General features: G+C 50.8%; 1 protein-coding gene and 1 non-coding gene across 3 annotated transcripts in view; one reads left to right on the forward strand and one right to left on the reverse strand.

The window, feature by feature from the left end:
• The window catches only part of NFATC2 (nuclear factor of activated T cells 2), a 144,254-nt gene extending 124,123 nt beyond the window's left edge, over nucleotides 1–20,131 (forward strand). The window contains exons 10-11 of one of the 2 annotated variants that reach the window (XM_066387485.1): nucleotides 8,670–8,757; nucleotides 16,825–20,131. In XM_066387485.1, coding sequence (XP_066243582.1) covers nucleotides 8,670–8,713 — 44 coding nt within the window. In that variant the 3' untranslated portion in view covers nucleotides 8,714–8,757; nucleotides 16,825–20,131. The remainder of the gene's footprint in view (nucleotides 1–8,669; nucleotides 8,758–16,824) is intronic. The other variant, XM_066387484.1, reaches the window with a different exon arrangement.
• On the reverse strand, nucleotides 758–833 carry TRNAS-GGA (transfer RNA serine (anticodon GGA)). Its single transcript has one exon. It is a non-coding gene; the product is annotated as a tRNA-Ser (tRNA).
• Nucleotides 20,132–21,941: the final 1,810 nt, after the last annotated feature.

Genomic DNA, 21,941 nt, shown 5'->3' on the forward strand with positions numbered 1-21,941 from the left:
CTGGGGGACACTTTCAAGCTAGGATTTCATAAGTCAGAGAAGGACACAGGTAGGTGACAATGTGACCAGAAGCTTAGAGGGCCTGGCTCCTCCCTTGTGACAGTAAAGCATGATTTCCCACTGTTTCTCTTGGAATCCTCTCCAGAGGCAAGCTTTACAATACTCCACGTCTTGCTGCGATGAAATCAGCAGTGGTTGTGGTAGGTGGTGTGGTGGCCTGCTGTTCTAGTCAGGGAAGCTTCCCAGAGGAGGTGACATTTGAGCAGAGCTCTCAACGAGAGAGCTTTACCAATATCTAAGGAAAGAACAATCTGGACAAAAGAACAGCAAGTGCAAAGGCCCTGGAGTATAAGTATGCTTTATATCAGGAGTTGGGAAACTTTTTGGCTGAGAGAGCCATGAACACCACATATTTTATTTATTTATTTATTTATTTATTTATTTATTTTTGTATTTTTCCGAAGCTGGAAACGGGGAAAGACAGTCAGACAGACTCGCGCATGCGCCCGACCGGGATCCACCCGGCATGCCCATCAGGGGCCACACTCTGCCCACCAGGGGGCGATGCTCTGCCCCTCCGGGGCGTCGCTCTGCCGTGACCAGAGCCACTCTAGCGCCTGGGGCAGAGGCCAAGGAGCCATCCCCAGCGCCCGGGCCATCTTTGCTCCAATGGAGCCTTGGCTGCGGGAGGGGAAGAGAGAGACAGAGAGGAAGGAGCGGGGTGGGGGTGGAGAAGCAAATGGGCACTTCTCCTATGTGCCCTGGCCGGGAATTGAACCCGGGTCCCCCGCACTCCAGGCCGACGCTCTACCACTGAGCCAACCGACCAGGGCCAACACCACATATTTTAAAATGTAATTCCCTGAGAGCCATACAATGACCCGTGTACGTTACATATTTGGTATTGTCCTGGAGGACAGCTATGGTTGGCTCCAGCCACCCGCAACCATGAACATGAGCGGTAGGAGATGAAAGGATTATAATACATGAGAATGTTTTATATTTTTAACGTTATTTTTTTTTTATTATAGATTTTTCTGCGAGCCAGATGCAGCCATCAAAAGAGCCACATCTGGCTCGTGAGCCACAGGTTCCCGACCCCTGTTTTATATGTTTAAAGAGTAGGAAGGAAGGCTGAAGGGGGGGAAGGGTGATCTAGAGGACAGTGAGGAAGAGACCTACATAAGTTTCCATCATAAAGGAGTGTCCTTTCCCAAGGCCAAGTGGGACCCCTGGATCCCAACAGTGGGTTGTGCTGGCTGGTCTGTCAAAAGGAATTCGGAGTAGGACACCAATGGGTGTTCTTAGCACCCAGGGTCCTGCTGTGGGAAGTTGTGGTCTAGCAGCCGCTCACCCCCATCACCCTCTGGAATAACCTGATTTTACTAGGAGACAGGCTCCCGACTGTGGAGGCCATGATGGTTACACTTCCTTTGGAGAGAGGGTCCATGTTCTCTGCAAATGGCTGCCAGAGCCCAAGCCCGATTCAGACTGACACCACAGAAAGGGTGGGTTCCCTCGGGTCTTGAAACGCAGGTTGCTGGTGGTCCTGTAGAGAGTAAACTTGAACTTTCCTCTTCTTCTGGAGAATACTGCCAATGGAAGTGAGCTGGAAGGTGTCCAGTCATGCCTGGGGGAGCCACCCTCTGTCGCCGAACCCCAGGCCTTGGCTCTATTCCAAATCTCAGGAGGCACTAACACCATCTCACCTACTAGGTCTGTCCCTGGGGCTTGGCTTATGGTCCCAATGGGGACAAGTCACTTTCCACTTCTTAAGTCGTATTCCCCAGGTCAGCCAGAGTGAACAGCGTGGGTTAGCTCACATGCTGTCTGGATGATTTCTACTCTGGAACCCTGATAAAAAGTAGGTCTCCCAAAGACCAGTCTTTGTTCAGAGTTGCATTCAGAGGAGTGGGTTTTGGTTGCCAGATGGTTAATTGCAAAAGAATTCTCATTTTCAAGTAGCTAGAGCCCAACTATGTAGGTTTAGACCAGGCCCTGCTACTTGGTAGCTGCCTCACCTGGGTGTATGGCTTCATCTCTCCGTGCCTATTTCATCATTCATTCATTCAACCACCCCTCCCTGAAATTTTTACTGAGCACCTACTATGTGCTGGGCTCTGTCCTGGGTGCTGGCGATGCGGCAACAAATGGGAGAATGAGGGTGCTGCCTTCGCAGGGCTATAAGACCCGAGTGATACAGGATCCCTATAGCCTGAGCCCCGCTATTCCCTCCCCAAAGCCAGGGCCCATCACCAGGTGTGCTGTGCCTGTACTGGTGCACCTGCAGGGTTCACCCGGCTCAGCTCATGCTGGGCGTCTGTGGACACCACGTGCTAACAGGACTGTCTGTGCGCCACAAAGGAGATACTATCGGTGACTGCCAGAAGGTGCCCACTAAATGTTGCTTCTTCAGCTTGTACACACATGTCCTGTAGGAACCGTGGAGATGAACTTGGCCACCTGCCTCCCTGTGGCGTCCCGTCAGGGCCTGGAGGAGCAGCGCGGGGCCTCCTGCCCTTAGGCACTGCTCACATGCTCCTCGGGGCTTCACGCTGCATGTGGCTTTGGGGTCCTGAACCCTGAAGGCTAGTGGTGGAGCATGGGTCTGGGGGAGGGTGCTGGACTAAGGCCCCACAGAGCTGTGTTTGGGGATGTGGCCTGACTCCTGTTGCTTAACCAAAGTAGGATGAACGGTGTCCCTGCAGGTCAGCTCAGCAGGGGACCTCCTCTTGCCACCCTCTTGGCTGCAAGCTGGCTGCTCTTCCCACCTGCCAATGACATGCCCCCTCCTGATTAGCACCTCAGCTTCTTACTCGAAACCAGGGCCTCAGAACTGCCATTTTTACTCATCCCGAGAGCTGGGGACAGTTGAACACGATGTGGTACCTTTTTCTCGTAAACTTCGAGGTCTTGCTGGTAAGGTGTCTGGGCGGCTGGGTGCTGTGCGGGCCTGCTGCTGAGCTGGCTTCCGGAGGCCTCTGGTTTGCAGAGTGTGGGTGCAAACCAGAGGGCTGTTGTGCATGACATCGGCCCAGGGCAGGGGGCGGGGGAGGGGGAGGGGCCCTGTCTGCAGGATGTGAAGACTCACCCCTGAGAGCATGGCCAACCTCAGGCCCACCCACTTTGAAAATGCAGAAATAGCTTCTAAGGTGAAAGTGCTTTGGTGAAAGGAGGGTGGCCCAGGCCGTCCAATCAGTTCAGTCTGTTAACCAAATGCTGTCTCTGTGGTGGGCTAATTACACATTAACCCTGTGAATAGGAGCAGCTGCTGCTGGTTTTGTTAGCTTGGCATTGTGCCAGCTGAGTCCGTTGCGCAACATCTGACATGCTTATTATCTCCATTTTACAGACAAGGAAACTGAGGCCCAAAAAGTTCAGTGACTGGCTCAGGTCACCTCAGTTACTGTGGTGTGCTTACTATGCGCCAGACACCGTCTGAAGCACCTGTCACGTGCTGACTTGTCGATTCCCTCTAAGATGGTTGAAATCCCTCTAAAACGGTCAGGAACCATAGTTGCCCACCTTCGACAGGGTTGGTGCAGAGAGGGTCAAGGCTTGCCTCAACAGGAGGGTACGCCCGGCTAGGATTTGGATCCCAGCAGCCTGGCTCCCAACTGTGTGTTTCCCTGCGACTGTCCCCTCCGAGGAAGGCGGGAGAGCCCCTGCCCACCGCGCTCAGACCGCACCGAGCTGCCTGTGGCCCCCGCCCTCAAGAGGTGCACACTTTAACAGACAGACAAAGGCTGCACTTGAGAGATCAGTGGAGGGAGAGGACGGGGCCGCTGGCTGGAGGAACCAGGCAGCACGGGAGGCTGAGTGTGGATACAGAAGCGGGATCCGCGTGCACGGCGAGGAGAGGGTGGCTGACCCTACGAGAGCCAGACCACGTCAAGGCCAGACGGTGGCAGGGGCTGGGGGGGGGGGGGGGACGGGACACTGGGGCCATTGCGGCAGCATCTGCTCTCTGCTCGAATCCTACCACGGACCGGCAGTGTGACCATGGGCAAGTCACTTAGCCTTGGGTGCCTGCCATGTGAGCATCAATGGAGACATTAAAAAAGGAATCTACTTTGGCAGGACAGTGTTTACGATACCATGACAGGATTCCACAGACTGAGTGGTTTAAGAATAAATTATAACAGAAATGAACTTTCTCGTGGTTCCGGAGGCCGGAAGTGAGGTCAGGGTGCTGGCGGGGCTGGGTTGTGGTGAGAGCTCGCTGCAGATGGACACCTTTCTGCTGTGCCCTCACATGGCAGAGCGAGTGAGCGAGGACCAGCCAGCTGGCTCCGTGCTGTTCCCCAGCGAAAGCTTGAGCAAAGATGGGTTAGAGGTCAGGCTCTGTCTGCCTGTCCTGGAGGAGTTACTGTGTCTTAGGGATGCCTGGGGTGATGCTGCACGCACACAGTCCTTGCTGGTCACTCTGGGTGGCCTTTAAGTTGAGAGCAGTGTGTGTCAGGGCTGGGCCTGTGACTCATTTGGAGAAATTTACAGCGAGGTCTGGTCCCTGCTCAGACCTGCCTGGTGGAAATTCTTTCTGGGAAGCTCGTGGCTTCTCTTACCTGTGAACCTGGAAAGGGTAGGCTGGGTGGCCCGGGGTAGGGGATGGGTGTCTCTGCTCTATCTTGCTGTTGCCTCACAGGCTTTTGGCTAAAATCGGAGAGGTGGAGGGTACTTGGCCATGCACTTTACCTTCCCAAGTGGGTTTGGTGGGGGTAGGCTTATCCAGGGTTGGGCCCCATAATGAGGTCTTGCCAAGTATATGAGGGGACAGGTGTACACTCCCAGGCAGTCTGCCGGCCAATTAGTTCTCACAGCTGTGGCCTTGAGGGAGGCAGACATGGCTGAAATCTTTGAGGAGCAGAGGAATTGTAAGACTATGGAAGACAGAGGGGAAGGAAGCAAGAAGGAGATGGGATGCCTTCTTACAGGCAGGGGGGGGCTTATGTCGGCCTTCAGAAGTGGTGGGCGTGCTTGGAGTGGGTCAGGACTTATGTGAAAGGACATAGAATGATCTGGAAGGTGACTTTATGGGAGGGTGAAGAGGAGGCTCACCAGTGAACCCTGCCCAAGTCGCAGGGGCCAGGGTGGGTGGTTTTCAAAGGAAAGGTCTCCTGGGGCGGGTGGGGTGGGGGTGGGGAATCTCCTCCCCGAGGCCACGAGGACGTTTTGTATGATTCTGTGAAATGAGGCAAGCAGCTCAGAGTAGAAAGGCTTCTTGCTGCTCCAGGCTTCCACCTGCTGATCCACCGGGAGGTCCGAGCCACCCTCCCCCGGCCTCAGTGCCATCAGTCACACATGAGCAAAGATAAGTAAACTCAACTGCCCTAGCACAAATGTTCGGTTAATTCCTGCAACCCCCAAAGAGAAAGATGGCTTCCCAAACAATTAGGTATTTATTTTATCATCTCATTTGTGGTCGCAGGCTGCTCTGTGGGTTTGGATTGCTTTCTTTCTTTCCAGAATGGCAACTGGATGTAGTAACAAGTACTTTCCTTTTGTTTCTGTTTTGTTTAAAAAAAAAGGCAACAACTTATTTTGCAGTACTTGCTCTGTGCTGAGGCTCTCGGCAGAGGTTTGGGGTTGAGGCCGAGAAGAAATAGCTGAAGAACCAGGAAGCAGCAGCGGTGTGTTTAGAATGCTTTCCTGCCTGTGGTCGCGGCCGTAGAGCCGTGCGGTTGCCTGATCGGAGAGGTGCCTCCGAGCGGCATGTGATCAGAAGAAATTCCGCTGAATTGGAGAAAGGACTGGGCAGAGGGGTGCGCTCAGCTCCTGCCTGCGTTTACACAGTCGGTTAGTTCTTCCTCGTAGGCAGCGTAGCTTGGAGAAAGTCTGTGTTGTTTCTCCCTTGATTTAAGCCGAGTTATGGAAAAAGTGGGCAGTGGGCAAGACAGTAGCGTGTTTGTGACTGGTTGGGAGGACCACCAGACTGAAGGTGCCCTAGACCAGCCCCATCAGCTCCACGGCACAGATGCACACGGGTCCCCGTCAGTTAGTCCGTCCATGTCTGTGCTCTCAAAAGGCTGCAGGCTAGTTGTAGAATTAGTCAAGGTGACAGCTTCTTGGGCCTGTGTCTTTGTCTGTAAAGGCTATATTTTACCTGTTGACACCTTACACTTTCACGTTAATTATCAGTGCTGGTTAATCAGTGAATCCCTTCCAATCTGGATCCTAAATTAATCCACAAGACTAGTGCGACGATTCACCGGTTTATGCTTAGTGTCATAAAAATGCAACATCACTATATCGGTCTTCACCTGTATCGGTCTTCACGAAACACCACACACTGGGACAAGGATTTTAGGACCAGAGGTCTCCCTCCCCATCTTGAGAGGGCTTGTGTGTGCCACTGAGGTGGCATACAGTAACTCCAAACACTGGAGCTAGGATGTTGGCTCTGCCCAGTACCAGGGCACTGCTCCTAGACAAGTCACTCCATTTTTCTCTGCCTCATAAGCTGACCTGAGAAATGGGTCTCAGACCACCAACCCCGAAATGGCCGGGAGGCGAGATAAGGCCTAAGAACCGCCACCTGTGAAGGATGGTTGTTGGTAGTCTGGGTCTTAGTTGAATTTCTGTCTTCCACCGAGAGACAATTAAAGAGTGAAACTTCATGACTAAACCGGAAGCTGCACCCCAAAAGGCCGCAGACGAACCAATGGGTTTGATGCTTTGTCAATTCTCTGAATTCTGGTGACGGGGAGTGGAGATAGAGCTCGGCTTCTGGGGGACCAGCCTTCTGAGTCCAGTGAGACTCCCCTCACAGCACCATGTGCTGGCCAGCTGGCGGGAAGCCTGGTCCCTGCAGTTCCACCTAGGTGCCAGTCCCTGCTCCAGCAGTGTGCCCTTGGAATGTGCCCGGCCCCGATACCTGTCGATGCTTCTCGAATGGGTGCATCTGGATGATGAAGTGAACATGTCTCGGCTATTATTTAGCACCTTGGAGCTGTTTTTTGTTTTTTTTTTTCCCCTAAGGGTAACAACTGCACCAAAAGCTGTACATTATGTTCTAATAGGACCCACGCTGCTGTTGGACAGAGACCAGGGGTCCCAACACAGAAGCAGGGAGACAGGGGAGGGACCCTTGCAGTGATATACACAGGAGGTGGTGGAGGTTGTAGTTTCCGGATGTATTTTGAGGGTCGATCCAGGCACATTCGTAGATGGAGGAGATGTGGGCTGTGACCAAGATTGGCGTGAAGCGCCGGAAGTAGGGAGTGTGTTTCCTATACTGGGGACAAGTAGAACAGGGCTATTTTTAGAAGGATCCTGGGGGGTCGTAGTGAGTCAGGAGACTGGTTTCGGCCATATCTGAACTGGACAGTGGGCGGTTAGATATCTAAGTTGAAATTCAGGCATGTGGTCTGGGCTGGAAAACATCAATTTGGCCATCGTCAGGAGATGGTTATTTTAAGACCCTGAATGACCTGGCCATGCCTTCTGCTCTCCGGTTTGGAGCAGAGGTAGGGGTGTACAGTGAGCAAGCTGCTGTGGGGCCACAGGCAGTTCGGGAGAGTCGGGAGAGTTGGGTCTTTTTGCTTTAGGGGATGATCTGAGGCACATTGTCCAATCTGTATCTACAGCAGCTCCTAAGGAAGGAGGGGAAGTGGTTATTTTGTCCTGGGCTGCAGCAGCCTGTGAGTAATCCAACCAGGCCCAACCAAACAGGCCTTATTAGAGCCCAGTGTTTGGGAGTTCAGGCCTGAAAACTGCAAAAAAAAAGAGCTAATTGAGTATTCAAGGCAGTGCAGGTGAGATTCCAGAGAATCTCGCCAAGTGCCTCTCTTAGAAAGAGTGTCCTGGTTGATCTCATGATGCTTAATAAACAGGCATTTAGTAAAAAGTTGGATCAGTCCCGGAAAGAAATTAACCTCAGAAAATATTTCTAAATCCGACACTCAGAATAGACCCTGGCCTTGTAATTTGGCCTTTTAAAGGAAATTGAGAGAATACGTGTTTTGAAAGCAGTAAGCATTATACAGCAATAGAAGGGGGAGTTTACTGTGATTTAAAATCGAAAAGAAAATGTGATATAATTGAATGGTTTAAGTAGAATGCTCATGGCTTCAGTGCTTTGATTGGGCAGGGGCTGTACAAATAATCACTTTAAAAAATTGTTGCTGAAGAAACAGGAAGAAAATATGGATTCTTAGGACTGCATGCCCACTGAGGTTCTGTCGGTACCAAGAAGAAAAAAACGGGTCAAGTTTAGCCTAAAAGAGGTTCATATTTGAGTAGCGCCCTCATGAAATTCTGATCTTCTTTGCAGCGGAAGCTAGCTTTTAAAATTGTATCTCACTAGTCAGCCATGACTTGGAACTCCATGACACAGCCAGCAGCAGGGTTGATTTGTCTAGCTTAAAAAAAAAACCTAAAACCCACCCTAATCTTGCTGATGCACTTTACTCTCAGAGATCCCCATTTCTCTGCACAAAGTCCCCCCTCTCAGTGACTGTAACCCTGGTTTGGGGTGGATTCTGGCACAGATGTTAAGATGACACCGAATTTGGGCAGAGGGTTAAAGCTCTAGCTTGGGTTCCGAGCGGCCCGAGGTTGAGAGAGACTCATTAAATGGATGATACGAGCATGAGTTGCAAGCATAATAGAGGTCGAAGATGACGTTTTTTTTTCTTCTTCTCAAAAATGGTTTTGCAAATCTTTTTCAGAGCTGATAGACACACACCTTAGCTGGATACAAAACATATTATGAAACAGAATGACTGTGATCTTTGATCCGAGAAATCAAAGTGAAAGGTAATTCCTATCTTCTGCCTCTCCTTTTGTTTTCCAGCTGGGTGTTTCCTGGACTTTTTTTTTTGTTTGTTTGTTTGTTTCTTAGTAAAAGAAAACGTTACAGCCTGAAGTCCAACCTCACAGACACCATTTCCTGCTCTTAAGGGCTGGGCCCCTCCGCTTCGTGATGGGGTCCCCCTGGGGGTCCGCCGGGGATTCTCCGGGTCTGTGAGGCTGGAGCTCAAGGTAGGGGCGGGAAGGCGGGGACGAGGCTCTGGGATTTGCATGCTGTCCCGGGGGCCCCATCGCTCTGTCCCAGGGAGGATGCAGCCATGGCATGTGCCCATTGAAAACTGCTCTCGCACGGTACCACCTCCTTCTGCGTGTTGTCCACTCTGCTCGGTGTCTCCGGGCCGGCCGGCTCTCCGTCGGTGGCGGGGCGTTCTGCAGTGGGGAGAGACAGAGGGCAGGGAGTTGAGAAACCCCAGGAAACTTCTCTCGAAGCTGACCACGCTTGGCCATTTCCAGTCTAGACCTCATCAGTTTAACTGGCTGCTTGGCCTAGCTATGGTTTTCCCGCTGAGCTCAGCACAGCCGCTCATTGAGCTTCCACTCAATCGACTTTGGACTCTGGGCCTGCGCAGAAGAGCCTGGTAGCCAGCAGGCTTCATAGTGCAGGTGGCAGGAGGCTTTGTGGGTGTAGAGTCCACATTTTTTTTTTTTTTTTACCTCTCTGTGCCTCAGCCTCCAGATGCAACTGCTGTTACTTAAGCCTCTGCCCCTTCTGATCAGACGCAGGGCCCCGTGTGTGGTAAGCAGTTGCCTGGAGTCAGCCAGCCTCAGCACTGGTGGGCTGCACGCCTGCTGACGTCCACCAGCTCGCTGGGCTGTGGCTTTTGAGTGGTCCCTCTGTCAGTGAAAGTGGGTTCATTATACCACAGGCCAGGCCCCGCTGTCCTCAGCAGCACCGCCTCGATGGCCCACTCTGAAAACACAGTAAAAATAGCCCTCAGATGCCATGTTTACTAGCACACACACAGTGAAGGTGACATTCCAGAACCCCGGCCCCCAGAGGGTGGGACCCACTGAGATACCACTTTCCAAACGCAACGTGAACCCTTAGAAGGGGCCCTTTCTCTGGCACATTCTCAACCGTGACTATCAAACACTGTCCACAGGCAAAGGCAACGGGAACACCGGTGACCATTTGCTGGGGACCCGCCAGGTGCCAGGCTCCCTCCTGAAGGCTTTGGCATCTGAGGAGTCAGGATGATAAAAATGCAACTGCACTCTCAGTGCTGAGAGTGTAGGCACTTAGAGAAGTCACAAACAGGCCTTTGAAAACGTGCTTCTTCCCTCCCTAGCGTTTGAACTTGGCAATGCTCCTGACCTCGCAGGGGCCTGGGAACTGGGGCCAGCCGGTCTGAGCTGCATGGCCTCCGAGGGGATCCCCCACTGGGGTAGCTTCTCCTCAGACCCCACCCATGGCCGTGGGCTCCAGGCTTAGCAAGGGTGTGTTGGTCCTTGTCACTGAGCCTCTAAAGTCTGGCCTGGCCCCTTGGGAAAGCTAAGTTCCTGAGCATCCCCAGAGCATGCAGAGATGACTGGTAGGAGACAAATCATTTCATTTTTGAAACCAGAGTCACAGGGGAAGACCCAAGGCCAGTGGCCCCCTTCCCACAGGCTGCGGGGGGAACAGGCCAGGTGCGCAGGGATCAGCTTAGGCCCTGGAGCTCACTCCTGGCTTTCGGAGCTGCTTGCCCCACGAGCAGCTGGGACAAGAGGACACGTCACGTGTCTTCCGGCCCCACCGTCTCATCTTGCCCCCAGCCCGGGTTTCAGGAGTGAATTCAGGAGGCCTTGCCGGAGAAGGGCGGCGGGCAGGGTTGCATCCCTGTTGGCTCTCACTCTCTTTGATTTGGCCCAGAGCCTGCAGCCTCCTCGATTCCCATCCAAGCTACAGTGTCTTTCTGGCCGTGGCCTTTGTGGCCGGCCCCAGGCTCTCATGGGTACTCACGTGTCTAACCAGATTTTAGAGAACATGCTTGAGGTTTGGGAGAGAAGCAGGATGGGGTCTATCCACTCCCTTCCTGTTGCTTCTTTCTCAGGGGATTAAGTTCCAAAGTCAGCAGTTGAGGGGGAAAGGCCTAGAGAGTCGAAATTACCGTTGAAAGTCTCTTTACTGGTACCTAACAGTGTATGTGTGTGGTTTTCTGTCTGCAACCCCAAGCGACCATTCCTGTGCACACGGAAGTCTGAGAACCTCTGAGCTCAGCTAAAAAAAAAAAGAGAGCCAGCATGAGGTGTCGGGGCCTTCCAGAAAATTCCTGGGGCACAGTGGGATGCTAACAGGAATCATTTCAGTTTTTAGAAATTTAACAGTAAGTCAACCTGGAAAACTGTTTGATGAACATTACCAGGAAGAGGCACTGGCTTCCCCAGATTGCCACCCCCAAAAAGTAGGTGAAGAAAATACTGTTTTCCTTTGCCATTGGTATATTCTAGGGGTCATTAATTTACATCTGAGGCCAAATCTAGCCCCTGGCCTGGTTTTATAAATCAAGTTTTATTGGCACACAGCCATGCCCATTTGCTCACATATTTTCTATGGCAGCTTTCCTGTTGCACCAGCCGAGCAGAGGAATGAAGGGCCCCTTAAAAATATTTTTATCAAGCCCTTTACAGAAAAAATGTGGTGGCCCCTCATACATGTCTACAGCCATTTATTAGAATAGTTATATTTTCTTGTTGATTTGTGACACCTCTTTATATATGAATGGCTTTTTGTCATACACTGAAAATATTTGGAGTTTTAAAAAGGAAAGTGTATACTTTTTAATGTACTTACATCTGTCCATCATTTCCTTTCTGGCTTCAGCCTTAAGTGCTAGGCTCAGCATCACCCCAAGGTCATAGACACGTTCCACACCAGTGTTTTCATCATGATGCCGCTCGCGAAGGGTGCTCAAAGGTCAGGGTGCTTGTGGGAGACCCAACACCACTGACCTCCATTCTGGTCTGAGAAAGTGAGACTCGGTGACCACCTTAACCACTCGGCACATGGCTTCCTCTGCTGTTGACTCACACAAAAGACGCTGAGGACTCCGGGGCCCTGTAAGAAAGAGGACGACTAGTGCGCTTAATAGCCACAGTCTCTGTACCACCTGCCGTATAGTGGACATGTTCCTAAAATGGGGCTGGGGTTCCAATCCCATCCCTTTTCTTTACCTGCTATGACAAGGGACTTCCTGTCTCTGTTTCCCCATCTGTAAAACAGGCATGACTGTATTACTAGGTTTGGCGTGAGAAATACCTCAGCCCTTGGGACAGTGCCTGGCACACAGCCCTCAATAAATGTGAATGGCTTATATATTCTTTTGTAGAAAAAGGCTTCAGGCAACTTTTTTGGATGCCAGCAACCCTTTTGTCAATTGGATGACAAAGGAAAATCAGCTTCCCTAAACCAAGTGACCTAGGCTGATGGTGTAGGGGCCTCGAGGTGGGCTAAGATACATGCATTAGGCACCTGCTGTGTGCTTGGTGCTATGCCCCATACAGTGGGGATACAGGTGACTCCAATGACCTGGCAGAGGTGGGCAAGCAAAGCATTTTTGAGAATTCAGTACAGCTGACCCTTGAATAACACGGGTTTGAACTGCATGGGTCTACTTCTCTGAGGATTTCTTTTTCAATAAATACTGTAAATGCATCTTCTCTTCCTTATGATTTTCCTAACATTTCTCTCTAGCTTACTTTATTATACCAATAGAGTATCTAATACATTCAACTTACAAAATGTTCATTGACTATGTTATTCAGTAAGGCTTCTCATCAGCAGCAGACCATTAGATAACTTTGGGGAAAATCAGAAGTTACATGTGCATTTTCACCTGCACAGGAGTTGGGGGTCAGTGCTCTTAGCACTGGTGGTGTTCAGGGTCAACTGTACCTGCTTCCGGAGGGAGGGCCCCATGGAAGGAACGCAGGCTGGCCTGTAGGGACTGGAACAGGAGAAAAGTTAGGGTTTGGACGAGAGGGGCTAGTCAGAGAGCTGCATGTGGCCAGTTTGGGAAGAGATGGGAGGAAAGGTTGGCATAGGACAGATTCTCCAAACGTTTATTGAATGAATGAAGTGCTGAGGACAATGACAGAGAAAAGTGGTTCAGGACTGAGACCTCAGAGTCAGTCCTGGGGGGAGCAAAGCGCAGTATGACCCCTTGTCCCCTGTCTAAGCTTCCCTGTTCTCATTCATTAATAAACGTTAGTGAGTGCTTCCTATGTACCAAGGCTTGGATAAAGAACTAGGGATACAGTGGGTGACAAGAACAGAAGCAAAGCACTAGAGAAGTACCAGGAACTGATAACTGGAGGGGATCAGGGGACTCACAGTGGGCGGTGGGCAGTGCAGACCGCCACTCGGACAAGCTGCCCAGAAGAGACTGTTCAGGCAGAGCCTTGAATGAAGTGAGGAAGGAAAGCATTAGAGGCGATGGGCAGACCAGCCAGGACAGCGGCTCTGACGCAGGAGTTGGGCATGCCGAGCGAGCATAGAGTACAGGAAGCCGGTGTGGTTGACATGCAGCGCGGGGGAGGGCTGCAAGAGGTGAGGTCACAGCAGCAGCAGGGACCCTGTCACAAGGTCTGTAGGGAAGCAGGAGGAGGCCAGGCTCAGAGCAGCGTGTTTGGATAAGGGTGGGCAGAGAGTGAGGGAGTGAGACTAAAAATGTGAGATGAGGTGACAACAGGGCCAAGGCAGGGGGGGCTCTTCCCAAAAGGCAGAGATAGCAGGTGCACGTGGGACTGAGAGAAGGGGTAATGACATCTCCCTTTGTCTTTTCCCTTCCACCTGAATAGCTGTGGCTGCAAAGGTGGGACCTCCTGCAGGCAGGAGACTCGAGTGGGAAGAAGTGGTCCTGCAGTGACCCACCCGCCTCTCAGCGCTCTGGGACCCTAGGTTCAGACTCATGTGTCCGCACAGTGGTTGCTACCACCCAGCTAGCTTTTTTGCTCTAGAACTTTCTCCCCATTCACAGCCAGGGGAGCAAGCGCTGAGGTTTCAGAAGGAGAAGGTTCCTCTCCCCAGGGAGGTTCCATTGGGGTCCGAGTGGGCCCCGATACACAGCCGCCCACCGCCTTGGGGAAGTCTCAGTCAGTGCACACAGCTCTCGCTGAACTTCCCAGATGCAACTCTTAGCTTCTACCTGAAAGTGGCTTTCAGAAAGCAGGAGGGGAAAACCGCTTCTGTCTCCCAACTTCCATCCCCTGTCCAAGCCCCTGTGTTCTGCCTGACAAGGGAAAAGACCCTTCTGTGAGGACCCTGATGCCAACCTCTCTGCCCACCGGCTATTTTTAGAAAGCCAAGGCTGTGGAAAGTTTCTACTAAGGAACGACTCGTCTCTTTTCCTAGGTTGAGAAAACAGGAAGCCCTTTAGAATCCGGGCTTTGAAAAGCTTCACCGAAGTTGCTCTGACCCCACCTCCCCCAGCGTTCTGCTCTCCCGGGCCTCACCGCTTGGCCTGGTGCGTGGAGGGCTCCGCGCAGGCCCCGCAGGGCTCAGGGGGCGGGGCCGGGCGGCCCCTCACCATTGGCTCCTGGTTCAGGGCCCCCAGGAGTGTGCTGGTACCTCCCACACAGCAAGTGCCCAAAAATGCTGGTTAGCTGAAGCTGTCAATTCATCCTCTGAGTTCCCAATCATGGATCCCTTTCCACAATTTGGAAATGCTTGATATTCTAATACATTCTCAGACATTAACATAGTCAAATATATCCATGCACATCACATACACACGTCCTACCCTGTGAACCAACACCTGCTAGACACTGGGCACTGCGATAACTTTGTCACTTGCATTATCTCATCCAAGTTCCTCAACAACACTAGGAGGAGGATAACATTTTTATAGACATTTTACAGGTGGGGAAACTGAGGCACAGAAGTGTTCTGTCACTCGGGCAGGGTTCTGCAAGCGAGAGAGCGGCAGAGGAGAGATTCTAACCCTGACCCTCAGGCTCTGGAAGCCGGCCTCTCACATTGCACGCATTCTCAGCGTGCCTGGGTTTTGGCACAAAACAGAGCACTGAGTCCAGAGTCCAGCACATAGTGCGGCGGTATCACTGACCATCGTAGCTACGGGTTACAGGCCAGAGTGGGGGGGGGGGGCTCCTGCGTGTGGTGGGAGCTTGTATATACATCCCCACAACAGCCCTGAAGGCCACACACTATTGTGATTCCCACTTTACAGATGAGAAAACTGAGGCACAGAGAGGTAAAGTCACACGGCCAGTTTAGTGAGGGAGCCAAGAGTCACACTTGGCTGGTCTAGCCCTAAACCAGTTTATATTTGCTCTCCTTTTATTATGAGGGTTGAGGACTCATCCAGGCAGCGGTCTTCCTGGGAAAAGCAACGTGGACCTAGGACAGGGGTCGGGAACCTATGGCTCGCCAGCCAGATGTGGCTCTTTTGATGGCTGCATCTGGCTCGCAGACAAATCTTTAATTAAAAAAGTAATAACATTAAAAATATAAAACAGCCTGACCTGTGGTGGCGCAGTGGATAAAGCATCGACCTGGAAATGCTGAGGTCGCCAGTTTGAAACCCTGGGCTTACCTGGTCAAGGCACATATGGGAGTTGATGCTTCCAACTCCTCCCCAGTCTCTCTCTCCTTTCTCTCTCTCTGTCTCTCTCTCTCCTCTCTAAAATGAATAAATAAAAATTTAAAATATATATATATATAATATATAATATATATATATATATTATATATATATATATAACATTCTCATGGATTACAATCCATTCATTTCCTACCGCTCCTGTTCATGGTTGCGGGTGGCTGGAACCAATCACAGCTGTCCTCCGGGACAACACCAAATTTTTATTGGATAATGTGTAACGTACATGGGTCGTTGTATGGCTCTCATGGAATTACATTTAAAAATATATGGCATTTATGGCTCTCTCAGCCAAAAAAGTTCCCAACCCCTGACCTAGGAGGACCCAACTTGAACAAGGGAGAGACTTGGAGAAAATCTCAACAGTGAACCCACACTGTGAATTTTCTATCTAACTCTAGGGAACACTAAGATGAGAAAAGAAAATAGGAGGAGGCTGTGGGGAGAATTCAGTGTCAGAACCAGGAGAGGGGAGACAGGACCCCAAAGGGGTCTGCCTCTCTTCTGCCTCCCATGGGACCAGTCAACGCAATTCTGCCAAACCGAAGGTGCGCACACACCCTAGGGCAGTTGCATACCCTATTTCTGGGCCGCCGTTGATGGCAGCTGCATGCTTTCTAAGTATATCGAAGGAAACCTTTTCACAGGATCCATAGTCTTCAGTCCTTCCTGCCTTGAATCCAGGGACTAGTGTCCTAGAGAAGTGGCCGAGAGAGGCTGGCTAGCTCCTTAATGCCAGTGGCTGGCATTATGTTGTTGGGTCCCCTGCTAGGAATGCCACACATCCTTCTGGGGAAAGAGGTGACCAAATTTGCCAGGGCCCCTCTGAGGACACCTTCTGTTTTAGAAGACTCACAATATGTGTGTGTGTGGGGGGGGGGGGGGGGCGGGATTCCTGGTTATGCTGAAAGAAGTAAACATTACTTTCACATGGTGGCTAGTCTTTGTGATGTTCCCACGTACTTTTTAAGGCCCCCCTTTTGAGAGCTGTATGTTTTGTGGACCAAGGAACTATGTGTTAGCCATGCAGGAGAGATTTTCTGGGTGCCGTAGTAGTGGAAGGAGTTCGGTCTACAGTAGAGAGCATTAAATAAAAGGTCAGAAGGAGAGAAAGTTACTGAAACCATGTCACATAGACCAACTCCATTTCTGACATGCTTTTGTTTTCAAGTTACCATTTGGACAACTTTTACCAACAAGTCCATATATAAAAATAAAATACTGTCCCAAAAACAAGTAGGAAGGCATTTCTTATGTTAAAAACTGTCAAACATATCATCGCAGAGAACAAAAATGTGGGGGGTTTTTTTTTGGGGGGGGAGCTTGATTATTTTAGGTTCTAGGAAGCAAATCTGATCCATGTTTTTGGCTCCCTTTCACTTGCTCCTACCATCTCTCTCTTTCTCTTTTGTAGTTAATGAAATCATCAGGAAGGAGTTTTCAGGACCTCCCACCAGAAATCAGACGTAGAAGAAGCCATTAGCAAGACAGCTTCTGTACCTGCCCCCTCGGAGCCTTCCGCTGCCCCTCGCCTGTCTTCCTGACTGTCCTCTCCGGCCCGGAGTCTGCACGGGGGGCAGCGTTCTGGCAGAAAGCCGATTCTCCGTTCGGGAGATGGCCACCTCTCTCTGGAAACACCAATGGGAATACTCTGCCTTTAAATTTTTGTTTGTTTGTTTTAAATCCCAAAGAGCATCTCGGTTGACCTGTATGGTGTCCCATCCAAACCTTAAGTGCCTGCTGACCAAAAACCTATTCTGATGAAGACAGCATGCTGGAACGCGCCTGAGAGCGGGGTGGACCGGAGCCCGGGGCACGAGCCGGGTGAGGGACGGAAGACACAGCCCTGTGATTGAGCCCCAGCCCCCTGCTCATTCTCCCAGCTCCCAAAGAGAGTGAGCAAAGGAATGTGGCCCTAGAGTCCAGCTTATGGGCTTGAAGAAACATGGAGAAGCCGAGACCATCATCCTTAGGGACCACCTGTTCATGCCACAGCAGGGCCACCAGGAACACGTTTCATTTCTCATTCTGGAGCAAAACTGGTTCATACGAGATCACCTGTTAAAACTTCTCAGTATTAAGTTATGACATGTATACACTTTTTTTTCCCCCGTTTCAAACAGCTGGCCAAGGTGGCTGGAGGTGGGGCCTCCTTGGCCAGCTGCTCACCCCCCCTCCGCCCCCCTGCAGCGTGTGGCTGCAGACGGGAGAAGGTAACCAGGCTGCAGGGCGAGCTGTCACTGCAGCCCACAACCCAAACGGCTTTTTGACGTTGCCGCTTTCTTTCTAACAGCCAAAGTGCTTTTCCCGTAGTTTAAAAAGGATTTCAAGCATGTACATTGAACTTTCAGAAGGAATGGCAGAGGGCTAAAGCAATCCCCCCTCCCCACAAAAATATAGGTATTTCTGTTATAAAGTGGTTGTGAAGGGTTTCTGTGAGTGAGCTCCCCATAGCAGGGGGAGACAGCTGAATTCCCTCTCTCTGGCCCAGACACAAAGTGCAAGGACACTCAAGCTCAAGATTCGGCCCTAAAAGGTCACTGATTATTTTGACCTGAATCCATCGGAAGCCCAGCCCCAAAGACCCCTCTATGTCAACTGCCTTGTTCAGCACGGGACTCACCCGAATAGGAGCAGGTCCTCCCACGGGGGCATGTCCCTTAGATGGGCCGGCAGTGTGGCATGTGTGACCCCCACCTTGTTTCTCTCCACCGAGCGCACCCAAGGCTTCCTCCAGTGCAGTTTTTGCAAACAAAACCCTCAAAGTTCTTAGCAGGTGAGTTTTTCTCACAAAGGTATGTTTTGTTTGCATTGACTGCAGACACCCCCGCAGTAGCTGGGGGCTCGTTTCCGCCATTCATGGCCTCCCTAGTCAGGAACAGAGTGTGAGGACACCGAGCGCCCTGCGCGAGTCTGCACTCCAGTGGCTTCACATCACATCTGCTGGGCAGAAAGCCTCAGAAGAGAATCCCAGCGGTGAAGGGCCCACAGTGGCTTTTCTGAGTGCTGACTTTTCCTCAAGGTTACGCAGAGGTGAAACCTGCCCAAGAGCCAGACAGGAGCGCAGGACTTGGCGACGACGGCCTGGCTTGTGCAGTGCCCCAGCTACAGGACAGAATGCCCGGGCTGGGGCCTTTGCACCCTCCTGTCTGTGACCTTTTGCTCGAGATCTAGCATTCATCCCCCCACCCCCAACAACAAGGGGCCTTCTCCTCCACCCACCCATGCACAAAGTTCAGCAAAAATGCTTTTACACAGAATGCCAGTAAGAAGGGGACCGCGCTGCAAAGCTTCAGGGATGCAAGGTTCTTCCTACTAAAAAGTTCTTTAAACAAGCAGCTTTGCCCGGAAACCTTTCTCTCCAGCAATCCTGACGTCACCTGAGAAGTGTTCAAGCGTTCGGGGAATGATTTGTTCTCACTTGCCCTGGCCAGGAGCCATTTTTTTTGCACATGAGGGAATTTGGCCTTTCCTCAGTTATCTGAATGTCTTACCCAAGTGCCTTCCTGCTATTATAGCCAAGTCGCTCAGCTTAGGGTGACAAAGGACTAATGCATTTTCCATTCGTCTTCTAATCATGTCAGCGACAAAGGCCTCCTGTTAGTACTAACTCCTGTAGGTAGATATGTACGTCTGTGTGTGTGTGTGTGTGTGTGTGTGTGTGTGTGTGTGTGTGTGTGTGTGTGTAACACGCACCCAAACTCTCTTTTTCTAAGACATCTTAGCCGGATATTATAGGAATTACTTCCATAAACCAACTATACCAAACAGCAAAGGAAGGAGAAGCCAAAGCGTTCGTTTTGAGACATAAACAGGCAAGAGAACATGTTAGGAACCCACAGCTCTGGAGAAAGTTTTGTCAGTTACAAATGGCACGAGGAAGCTCGCCCAAGAGTCAATGCTCGTGAACTATTTTCAGGAGGGGAAGAGGCCACCAAACCGTCTAAGAGAAGGAGAAAGCAAGATGTCTAAGTGGCGAAGGTGTGTGTTGCACATGTGTTAGAAGGACCTCGGTAAGTGGAGGTTTGCACTTGCTACATTGAAGGTCAGTGAAATGTAGCACTTCCAACAGAAACCTGCCCAGTTGCTGAATGTAGTCTGTCTCCAAAGTTTGCCAGTCTTCCTGCATTGTATGAAAATACTGCTGCTTGATAATATATAATAGCAAATCCAAATTAATTAGTATGTTATTAAATTTTATTTTCTTATCTGTATTTTTATGCTTTTTATCTGTCCTCAAAATATCGCACCCCGGTTGGAATTAGAAAAATATTTATAAATGGTCAAGAAGTGTTTTTCAAGTGTCTTTCTTTTTTTTTTTTTTTTTTTACATGTATGTTGATTTTATTTTTCCCTAAGAGAAATGATGTATTCTTGAAAATGTGTTAATCATTCCAGAAAAACAAAACAAAACCCACCTCAGAGCCGGTTTAGTCAGTCGCCTGACCCCTGGACTGAAGCATCTCTGGAGGAAGAGGGGGGTGGTCTCGTAGCAGAAGGACCCGCCTGTTTCTTGCTTGAGACTGATGCTGCCTAACTTCCGCTCTGAGCCTCGATCTTGTCACTGAGGAGAATTGTAAAGTGTGTAGATTGCCCCAATAAGTAGATGGAATAAAAAATCCTGTCTGTGTTGTCATGGGGGTCTAGAAGAGTTCGTGTTCACAGAAACCTGAGTGCAGGCTAACATTTACAGAGCTGACCGAATCCTGGTAGGTAACCCCCGCACACATTATCCAAAGCTTCCCAGCACAGACACAGCCTAGGATGAAATGAGTTGATTCCTTCTAAGAACTGGGATGCACTGGTGTAGCCTTTCCTGTTTACAGCCAGTAACCAAGGACACCCGTCTCAGGAAGCCAGCCTTGGCCAGCACGGCAGCTGTCACAGTGAGACAGGTCGGAAGCTGATGTGTTCTGATTGTCACTCTGGACTAAAGGAAGGCAGAATTTGTTTATTTTCATGTCAAAAGACACTTCCTGAGTGCTATTTTTTCAAAATTGGAAAAAAAAAACCCAAAACATCAGGGGTCCAGTTGACAACTTTGTTCACTTCGCGTTTACGAGAAGCATGGGGTTGTGACTTTTTTTTTTTTTTTTGGTATTTTTCTGAAGCTGGAAACAGGGAGAGACAGTCAGACAGACTCCCGCATGCGCCCGACCGGGATCCACCCAGCACGCCCACCAGGGGGCGACGCTCTGCCCCTCCGGGGCGTCGCTCTGTTGCGACCAGAGCCACTCTAGCACCTTGGGGCAGTGGCCAAGGAGCCATCCCCAGCGCCCAGGCCATCTTTGCTCCAATGGAGCCTCGGCTGCGGCAGGGGAAGAGAGAGACAGAGAGGAAGGAGAGGGGGAGGGGTGGAGAAGCAGATGGGCGCTTCTCCTGTGTGCCCTGGCCGGGAATCGAACCCGGGACCTCTGCACGCCAAGCCGACGCTCTACCACTGAGCCAACCGGCCAGGGGGTTGTGACATTTGTGACAAGTGGGGCAGACTTTCCTGAACTTATTTTTTGGGAGGGACAGCCGTTGAGCAGGTACCCAACACATCCTTAACCTTGGGTCTTCCAAGCTTGGGGCTTGGGCAGTCAGCCTCCCGGAGCCAAATCAGCCAATGCAAGCGTTTTAAGTGTTTTACCTGCATCCCAACTAAATGCTTACGGAAAATGGCAGCATCACAGAAAACTGGGATGGGAAGCATCAGTTTCCCTCAGCTTTCACGAGCGCCAGGAGTTACAGTCAACATCACTGTCTTAACTCGGTCTGTTCAAACAGAGTTTTCTGGTGCTTGCTGAACTAAGGATGCTCCGTAAGCAAGCTCCTCTAAAACGGAGGCAGGGTGTCGGGTGCTGGGAGGAAGGTGGGACACTCTGCCCTGATGCAGCTGCTGCCCAGTTAGAATAAACTGCAGCTTGCCTCGTTCAGGGTTTGAAGGAACTGGATGCACATGATGCTGCTTCCACGTGAGAAGGTGCTTTCAGCATTCTGATTGGCTGTGGTAGGGATGAGCTTAGCATCCTGAACATTTTGGCAGAGAACCACACTTACCCCAGTCACCTCTACTGCCCTCAAGCGGTGGAGAATGTTGAGAATGTCCTGGTGGTTCGTTCCACTGCCAATCTCCAACCGGGTGGTGCTGCTGGGAGGCTTGGGTTATGAAAATCTTGACTGTTAAAGAAGTTTGAATACATCACATTCCTATGCAAAAACGTTTTTAATCTCCAGTTTAATGTAGTTTATTTTTGCTATATGTAAAGTATTTTTATACGGCTTGTATCATGATAGTTTAGCAATAAAACAGTTGAAAGCACGGGGTACTCTGATGCCTATTTTCTTCTCTAGCGAGGCTGACTATTCACATATCCCCTTTCCATTTCGAGTTCAAACAGCAAGAATCCTTTCCCGGGTACACACACCATGCGTCTGTCTACTCCTCGTCTCAGCGCCGTCAGGTGGGGACGATTCATCCATCTCCCACTAGGGCCCAGCCTGACAGAGCCATGAGGTCAACCGGCACTGGTCCCATCCTCCCCCTGC

This window comes from Saccopteryx leptura, chromosome 5, assembly GCF_036850995.1.
Source record: "Saccopteryx leptura isolate mSacLep1 chromosome 5, mSacLep1_pri_phased_curated, whole genome shotgun sequence".
Classification (NCBI taxonomy): Eukaryota; Metazoa; Chordata; class Mammalia; order Chiroptera; family Emballonuridae; genus Saccopteryx; species Saccopteryx leptura.